The 10,000-nt window shown below is 31.4% G+C and overlaps 1 protein-coding gene across 5 annotated transcripts in view; it reads right to left on the bottom strand.

Annotated features, from left to right (window-relative positions):
- FOXP2 (forkhead box P2) overlaps positions 1-10,000 on the bottom strand; it is a 281,834-nt gene that overhangs the window by 42,083 nt on the left and 229,751 nt on the right. For all 5 annotated transcript variants that reach the window (XM_011967102.1, XM_011967097.1, XM_011967098.1 and 2 more), the window contains 2 exons: positions 9,206-9,419; positions 7,253-7,357 (listed from right to left, as the gene is read on the bottom strand). In XM_011967102.1, the coding sequence (XP_011822492.1) occupies positions 7,253-7,357; positions 9,206-9,419 (319 nt within the window). The remainder of the gene's footprint in view (positions 1-7,252; positions 7,358-9,205; positions 9,420-10,000) is intronic.

The raw sequence follows: 10,000 nt of genomic DNA, 5'->3' as shown, positions 1-10,000 counted from the left end.
ACGTGTTGTGTGAAATTATTTATGTAATGTAAAGAGACTCTTCGAATGGCAGAAAATGTCACTGTCTCTAAGCTTACCTGTTACTACAAAAAATATTTCCCCAGACCATTTACAGAGTTATAGTAGAAGTCATATTATTTATGCCATTTTTTTTTAAAAAAAGAACAGCTTACAAATCTATGAAGCAAAAGCAATTCTGAACAGAACAAAGACAATTTTCTATTTCATTTCTGTTAGAACAGTTTGTTGTTTCTACGATGTATTTTAGTGAGCAACGTTTTATTTCATTGGGATGCGGTATGAATTAGGTAAAGATGGCAAATTATCATCCCGTGGAAACATCAATATTTATGAAGAACGATGATTTGCTGTTAGTAATAAAGAAACTTCATTGAAGATTCTCATCATTAGAATAATAAGATTGACATTTCATGTCCAGTGTCCTAACTAGGAGACATTTATCCTAATCTTATTTTTTAAATAGTGAAAAATAAATCATTCCAATGATCTTACTCTAACCTTGAATATGCATTAGTCTACCTTGAATGTGCATTAGTCTACCATTATTATTTCTATACAATGTTTAAAGAGATCTCTTTAATGAGTGGTATGTTAATACACCAAAAGTAATTGAGTAAAGCAGAATCTCCAATGAACATGAAAACATTTAATAATATATACTCTTTAATTTGTAATATATAATGTCTTTGATGCCTCCTAAAATTAAAGAAAGTAATCTTCAAGTAATTTAATATCCGTTGGTGTATCTACTTCACCAATGGGCAAACTAAGGCAACAATTTTAGAGATGTTCTCATCATTGCATATGAGTGAAATGGCATATTGAAAAGAAATTCACAAAATTAAATAATAATTTACATATTTACCCACATGGGCTCAAGTATCATTTAGAATGATATAATAGTCTAAGAAGTTTATAATAGCTCTGGGTGTACTAAATTCAACAAATATATTTTTGTATCCATTCAAATTATTTACTTTTATTTCTTGAAGATCATAACGAGGGAGAAAAAATACAGACACATATATGTAAAACATATAAAGAGTAATTAAAGTCGTGTTGCTGAAAAAAACTAATTTTATTATAAACAAAAGATTTGTTTATAGACCTAGGTTCAACAATCAGAAACCTTTGTTTTGCCTATACCTTGATAAGTTAAACCAGTTTGTTTTAATACTTCCTTATTGATCATAACAACAAAACCTCCATGTATCTTGTCACAATGTCAGTCTTGGTTGAAGAGAAATTGTGGACTAAAATAGCAAGGTGGATAAGGTCAAGCTGCAGGAGTGTGGCTGGAGTGCAGGGGAGGGACTTCCACTGTACCTGTCTGCTCTCTAAGCTCAGTTCAGGTTTGTTCTGCTGTGAACCTGTGAGGAGGAGTAACATTCACTCATGCTCTCTGGGAAGGAGGTATGGAATGTCAGAGTAAACCAGAGGTTAGTTAACAGAAAGTGTCACTAATTCCTAAATAACAAGACAACATTTAAAAATTGTTTTTCAGGGTTTTTTCCTCCAAAATTTAAATGAACAGTAAGACAATTTTCTACCAGCATAATACAGTTGTGTGTTGAATTCTTAAGGCTTCATATTGCTGTGTTTCTGTAAGATTTTTTTTTTTTTACCATGAACTCTTGGGGAACACAAACATATTTATTCCATATCAAAAAAAATGATGCATATTTTCAAAAATGCTTCAGTTATACACTGAGATTAGGGTGTAAATGCAGGAAGCAAGATAAGTAGAATATACAGGTCTGCAATAAAAGGCACAGTCAGTATAACATTTATTTTCGTGCGAAATCACTTTTTAAAATGATTTTTTACATTTGTTTACTGCTTAGTGATAATCATGATCTTATATTTAAAGAACTAAAAAAAGTACAAAATGTTTGCATTATACACTTGGGTCTTAGAGACCTATTCAATTTATCTATGCAGCTTTTATTAGAATAGAGACTGTAGACTACAATAATAGTCAATGAGGTTTTGTCTTGATTGAATTTTTCAGTGGAACACAAAAGAACCTTGCCATTAAAATAGTCCTTTATTCTCCTGTATGAAGGCGAAAGGTTTTTAAAGTGTTGTGATGTTCAGTAATGAGCCTCTATCTAAATTATCATTGGTGACAAACTCACAAAGCACTTTTCGAGGACACATAGTTATGAAATGCCAGAGCTGCCACTTTCTTTCCTGTAATTATAGGCTAGCTTGCAGCCCTTCAATGATCATTTATAGAACAGCCTCCAGTGGATTACTGAGAACTTGAAAAACACATACATACCTCTGCCACATCTCCCTTCTCCTTTCCTCGCTATTGTTTACCAGTGATATGTAAAAGAATAGTGCCTATTCATTCCCTCTACTTAATTATGCCAAAGTACAGAAATAGTGTCAGATATAAATACAATGCAATAAGACTAAATAAATAGGCTAAGTATTAACATTAAATTATGAATTTATGTATTTATGACTATTTTGTGCCCAAATTATTCTCTTTTATGTTTTTATAACTATCTCAGGTACTACATATTACTGTTAAAAAATTCTCTATGATTTATAAATCAAGAATGAGATAATACTGAAAAATGAGAGGATTGGTGGATTTTCTCAGTCAGTGCCTAATTGCTGTTTCAAAATGCATATGCAAAGGGACATTTCATTAATCATTTAATCATGTCCCTTGCAGGAAGTTGGAACTAATGTTGCAAATACCCTTTTCATATGAATGCTCCATAATACTATCTTATGCATTTGATATATTGCCTATGTCATAAATTACGGCTGCTTCAAAAGGACCAAGTGGGGTTGTTATCCCTGAAGATGCTTGTTACAAAACCTTTATTAAGTTTCTTTTTTTACTTATTGGTAGTTCTATTTCACAGCTTCATACAAGGCAACAATAATACTCTTTCTGATGCCAAAGGTCTGTAAATTACCCATGCAATCACTAACACCATTTCACAGGCCTGTTCTACTTCTACTGGTCTGCTAACAAGGCGATTACACACAAATTACTGAATGCCTATGAAATATTTAAATGCATTCTACTCTACTATGCATTAATAAGAGCAAAGCAAGCTCTGGAATTCTGGTTAGCTCCAGTCCCTAATGTCCCCTAATGAGCCTCTTACCGAGACTGCAGTTCAAACAGAGAGGTGAAGAAAAAATGCAAAGGGTGCCTTCAGAAAGGCAGCACTGAACAAACATTGTGTGAGCCAGTTCTAATTTATGGGTCACTTTATAGGTATATTGATTTTTGTTTTCAAAATGGAATAAATGATGTGGTCGACTGACGTCCTTTCAAAACTGCGTTGAATCTGTGCTAGGCAGGTAGTATAAACTAGAAAAAACATAAATAAGCAGTCAACTTCTTTCTAAAAACAATTAAGCAAGCACTTCAGGAAGACAAAAAGTGGGAAAGGATCCTTCCAATTTATTTAATGCATAATTCTCTTTAATGAAGGTTTTATAGATTATGAATGTATGTGGTAACTTCAATTATATACAATCCAGATTAGTGATTCAATTTTAACCTTTGGATTCTTCAAATTCATTTAAAGTTGTAACATTTTATAAGCTAAAAAGGGATCAGATTTAAATCCAAGTATGTCAAGTACTGTTTTAACAAAATGTTTCACTTGCATATCACTGGTGTTTGATTTATTTTGCATCAAGCTTTTTATGTTTAAACACTGACAGGAGTTTAAATACAAAATGTTAGCTGTCACTATTCATTTAGTTGATTATGTGAGATGCCTTAGTTTTGAGAGATGGGGGCACTGTCACCAAAAGAAACAACATTCTGACAAGTTCAAAGAATGCCTTCTTGAGGTCATAATTTTGTAGCCATGCTGCCTAGTCAAAGACAAAGAAATAGACAATACACATTAAGTAAGAGCATAATTTTTAGAGTAGTCAGCTGCAATAAAAAAGACAACAAATTTCTATTAAATAAACTATGTTTCCACTATGTTTTCTATTGGTCTTAATATAGTATCAAGCCTTAAAAATTTAATCTGTAATAAATTTAACTCATTTACACCCATCTACTAATTAATCTTTAATACATTAATATCTTTATAGACACTAGCCATCCTGCCTTTCTTAGAGGAGAGTATTTCCACCTTTGTATCTTAGACGACGTTTTGTGTGCTGGCATCTATGCATGCAGGTTCAAGAACACTTGTCTGCTAAATGGAATGTTATATTGTAAACCTTTTGGCTTAAGCTCTAAAATCAATCCATCTATATTCAAGCTGACTTAGTTCCAATGGAATGATAATTAATTTTGCAGACAAACTACTCTAAAGTTTTGTCAGATGTTATTACACTTTGACATTTATAAGACAGTAATGAAGAACTAGTATTAAATGCTTTTAGTGATCTAGTGAGATACTCAATTAGTGGTCAGGAAAAATGGTTAGCTTCTGTCAACACCTACTTTACAGTAAAACTCAAAAATTTTCCTAAACACTTTTTATCCTGGATTTCCTTCATCATTTTGTATTTTCTGCTTTCATCTTGCTATTACAAATAACTACTTCTAACTTAGTGTGAATTTTTTTTATCCAATTGAAAAGAGTGCCTCAATTAAAGAATATATAAAAATTAAAGAATATATAAGAATAAGAATATATAACACATAAATATATAAAATACATAAATATATATAATATACAGGTACATATATATGTGTTATACATAAGCAACTGTCCTTTATAATGGCTTTTCATTTGGTGCAAGATAAACATAGAGGGATTCCACTAGTTTGTTTTGAGATGTAATGTGAAAAAAGGAATTGGGGACTCAATATATTTTCTGCCTTTCTTTTTAATTTGATATATGTCAGCTAAATAGTAAAAATGAATGGTTTCCTTTCATTTCAAACAAAAGGATAAGCTATCTGATATCAAATTAAAGCTGAAGCTGTAAAATTTATTTCTACTACATACTAGAACTAAAAATGTCACAATTCTATTTTCCTAAAAAACTTTTATAATAAACACTGGATACAAAATTTTGGGAGAACAGATACACGAAAAAATGAGAACTAAAAACCTTTCACAGCACTTTAATTTACTTATCATTTGCCTCCCTTAATCCTCAGTTTTCTCCATTATTACAAAGGAAAACAAAGTCATCTGAGAAAATCTGTGTAACTGGTGATGCTTTCCTTCTTCATTTTCACTTCCCACACAGATGCTAAGTAAACTTTTTTTGAATAACTGAAGTTAATTCATTTAGTGAGATTATTTTCTTTCTTTTCAAATTTCTAACACATTTTAAAGAAGACAATGCCTCTATGGAAAGTATATCTAATCGATATTTCACTTTGGTTCAGTATACTTACATTAGCTCTATTAACAGAATTTATCACAGATCTTTGACTTAGTGAATCTACAGCATATGAAAACAAAAAATGGACTAAAAAAGGCCTTAAAACCTCCTGTCATTAGTTCTGTCATCCCTATAAAGTTAATGGGTTGGAAAAATGGTCAGTCTTTGGAACCAAAGTTGATATTTAATTGAAAGGAAATGCTTTTTTAATTGTAATTTCTTTGTTTTTGTTTTTTTTTTTAAACACTGGCATGAATATGAAAGAAGACTAAGGTAAAATGAGGGTTCATATTCATCTGATTGTTAGTAATAAACACATAAATATTTGAGAAAAATTAAATGCTCCTTTCAATTTGCTATAAACAAAATCATACTGAAGGAAAATACGTGTTTTTTCCCTAAAGATTTATTTTGAATTTTGTCAGAAAGAACAATTTGGAGCAATAAAATGCATGGTGAGTGGGTTAGTCCTATGGCATAATTTACCATTCTTAAAAAAACAGTAACAATAGTCCTTTACCTAATTTCAATGACAAGGAATAATATATTGATAAGGACAAATGTATTCACATGAGGAAATGGAAAATCATCTGTTAAAACAACATCCTTATGTTCTTTCTTTGCTTTAACTTTATTAATATTATTATTATTTTAGAGAAGAAAACTTCAGCAAAGTTACCTAACATTTGTTAATGGTCTCTTTGCTTATAATCAGTTTCATACCCAAATAAACGGCAGCTCACAACTGTTTTGATAAAAGAAAAGCGTAAATTTTCATTTAAGGCCATTTACAAAGAGCCATAGTGGTATATGAAGCAAATTTTTTCTTAATTAGTTAGAAATGATAAAAGGTTAAAAAAATCTTTGTGGAAGTCTTACTGTAATTCATTTTTAAAGTTATTGTGATGCCAAGTACTTGTGCCTGGTTGTTAAGGTGCTTTTGCTCTATACCCTGTAGTCAGTCTTCCATTTGTAAACACATCTTTTTGATGTTTCTGCCAACATCCTGGCAACAAAGCAGTGCAATTTCAAATGAGCTAATTAACTTAATTGTTGATGAAGCATGAAACAGTTCACTCACCCTGTTAGCTGCACCATGACAACATAAGAGTCTCAGCCTGTGAAGTTACTCATCTCCATAAGCCTATCTGTAGCTCTCTGTTTAGATCTCTTGTATACCAGAATTGTGTAAGGAAAACATTTCATGAAAGATGAATCTTTTCACTTGAAAAAGAACTCCTTAAGATTTTTTTTTTAAATAAAATACTGTATTACAAATTAAGAATATACAAAGTGTTGGTTTTAAGCTAGAGAAGCCATGTAATCTGTTATACAAAGATAGAGCCATGTGTGTTTCTTGATGTTTCTAAGGGCAAAAAGTAACAATGTAAATGAAATGTAGTTATTTCTTTAAAGTTTAGCCAGTATAAACTTTCATTTTTAATTCTTGTAGTTAAATGTATATACTAAATACTATTTTAAAAAATATATAAAGCCTGTAATTAAAAAACAAGCCTTCAAAATATGTTTACTGAAATATATCTATATTATGATGACTCAAATAATATTAATTAGAAACTTAAAACTTAAGAGAATTCTATTTTACAAACAGTTCTGTTATAAAGTTCTCCAATGATTAATCACATATTATTGTAGGCTAATATTTTTCATTCATTCAAAAATCTTTACTAAATAATCTGTAAAATACCTTAATGAAAAGATGAAGCCTGACCTTGCTAAATCCACTTGTTGGAACCCACAAAAATCTTATAGTGTGTCTTATAATGGACTTTTACTTTTCTCTTTCATCTTTTGTTTATTTACAATGTTCCTAAAACTCCCATATAATTCAGCACCCCCCGCCAAAAAAAAAAAAAAGTAAAAAACCTACTTTAAAAACTGTCCAAAATCTTCACAAATGCTTTCACAGCCTGGCCATTTGCAAACTCCATGGCCATAGAGAGTGTGAGAGGCCCCAGTCTCCTCATGTGACGAGCTGTAGCAAAAGAACACGACGTCAGATTCATCTCAAAAAGCTATAATCGTTGCAGGCTGCTAGCGCCTGTCAGGTTACGATCAGTGACAAACAGGTCAAAACAGGTCAATTCAGCTCAGAGCAGTCAGAAAAATTTAATCGTTCTATTGAATAGTTCAACTGCCAAGGCTAGATGATGTTCCAATTAGAGGAGAAATAGAGCCAAAGATGACTGTTAATAAAGGATGAAAAACTAAGAGGACTGTATAATATCATATGCTAATCCTGCCATATGACCTTAATGTAACATTTTATCTCTAAATAAAAAATATATATTCATATGTGGTCAAGTGAAAAAAAACCTTCATTTTTAAGAAAATAATAGGACAGTCATCATAAGATTTTGAAGTGCTCTTTTTAAAGAAGATATGGACCTCTAGGATTATTTAAATTGTTTAACATTTATGTATAAACCACATATATTTCTACTAGTTACACTTGATTTAGAAAATCTACTTTGGAACAGTATTCATTAGCTATATCTTTATATACTTATTGAAGACTTTTGATAAGTGAATATTAGATAGAGAGAACCCAGAGAAATCAACCAACTTTTGGAATGCATAATCATCAAATTAATCTCAATTAAAACAACAGCATGAAAGCATTCAGGAGCATACCACTTTATACTAATAAAAACAAACAAGAAAAATTTTCCTTGATACTCAAATGAAGGCCAGAAACATCACTGAATTATAGAATTTTATTTTAAATGGTAGTATAATTCAATATATGTTTCTTTGAAAAACATTTGTTTATGACAAAGAATTTGTTATGGCAAGGCAGATATTCATATTGTGTAACAGAACACTATCAATCCACTACACTTACATATGAAGTTTGGAGCTTTATATATAAGCCTAAGCCATTATGTTAAGAATTCTACACTTACATTCCATCTTTTAAAAACAGATTTTTCACACTGAGCAATATTTTAGCTTATGAACTATATGCAAATTACTTTAAAGGACTTTGAGAGCACTATGCCTAAATAAATGGAACTAAAGGACAAATGTACATGAATGCTCCTTTTACAAATGCAATTTTTATACAACTAAAATAAAACAGTAAGTAAAAAATTATCTAACATAACACATTTAATATTAATAACTGAAATAAAATATTTTTTTCTTTGAAATTTTAGTTGAATTTAATCATAAAATCACCAACATAAGTTTATCTTTATGTGTTTAGATATTTCATCATGCCACAATTAAAAAGGCAAACCAGAATTTCCATCATCTAGCTTAGTACGCTTGTGTCTATATATTTATCTGTTCTCTGATTTCTAATTCATATGTTTGAAACATATGAGAGATATCCATGCATCTTTAATTATTTGAAATTAAAGAACTGATTTTTAGCTTGAAAAATGTTCTCAGCAATCAGGTTAATCATAACATCTTAGTCATAAAAATATATTGATACAATCATTCCACATGCACTTATGAAAAAATAAATGTCTTCAGGCAAACTCCCCAACTATATCCATCAAACTTTTGGTATTTGAACTCCTTTTCTGCAATATAAAGAATATAATAAGATAAATAATCTAAAGATTTCTAACCTGTTGTTCTATACATTTTGTCCTTGTTTCAAGTACAAATTATTCTTTTCCATTGTCTCAATGGTGAAAATAAAATTTGATGATAGCTTACTTAACGGGATCAATTAAGAAGATAACATCTAAACTTCTTCATTTACAACTGATAGAGTAAATCAACTACTCATTGTAAACAATTCCCTGGTTCAGATTATGCAAACAATTCCCTGGTTCAGATTATATAGAATAAAGCTCATGAGATTTACCTGTCTCGTCTTGCATTTAGAACTGAAGACTGTCCATTCACTATGGAATGATGAGTTATTGGTGGTGATGCTTTGGAAGTGGTGGAGGAGGTAGTCGAGGAGGAATTGTTAGTAGTGAGGTCTAGCCCTCCATGTTTAATGCCATTGTCTTCCATACTGTGAACTCCAGTCACTTCTTTCCATAACTGCTGAATCTCAGCAGGACTTAAGCCAGCTATAAAATGAAAGAAAGCTTCATTAACATAACAAGGTAAAGTTTATATAATGAGCTTTGTGTTATTAATAGATTAATACCAACAACAGTGATGTTACCTGCATAAATTAATATGCAACAAAAAATCACTTTTACACTATCAGCACCAAAGCTTTTGTCTTGAAAAAAATCATTTATTTTCGAAAGAGTACCAATTTGGGAATAGTATGAGGAATACTGCCATATGAAATAACTGAGAATATTATCAAGCATTAAAAAATCTCTGCATGTTCCATTTAAAAACTGAACTAGGGCCAGGCATGGTGGCTCACGCCTGTAATCCCAGCACTCTGGGAGGCCGAGGTGGGCGAATCACTTGAGGCCAGGAGTTCAAGACCAGCCTGGTCAACATGGTGAAACCCTGTCTCTAGCAAAAATACAAAAATTAGCCAGGTGTGGTGGCGCACACCTGTAATCCCAGCTACTGGGGGTGTTGAGGCAGGAGAAATGTTTGAACCCGGGAGGCAGAAGTTGCAGTGAGCTAAGATTGTACCACTGCACTCCAGCCTGGGTGAGAGTAAGACCCTGTGTCAAAAAAAAAA

This window comes from Mandrillus leucophaeus, unplaced genomic scaffold (assembly GCF_000951045.1).
Source record: "Mandrillus leucophaeus isolate KB7577 unplaced genomic scaffold, Mleu.le_1.0 Scaffold787, whole genome shotgun sequence".
In the NCBI taxonomy this organism is placed as follows: domain Eukaryota; kingdom Metazoa; phylum Chordata; class Mammalia; order Primates; family Cercopithecidae; genus Mandrillus; species Mandrillus leucophaeus.
Note: the sequence above shows the minus strand (reverse complement) of the source record. Positions and strands in the feature narration are given on the sequence as shown.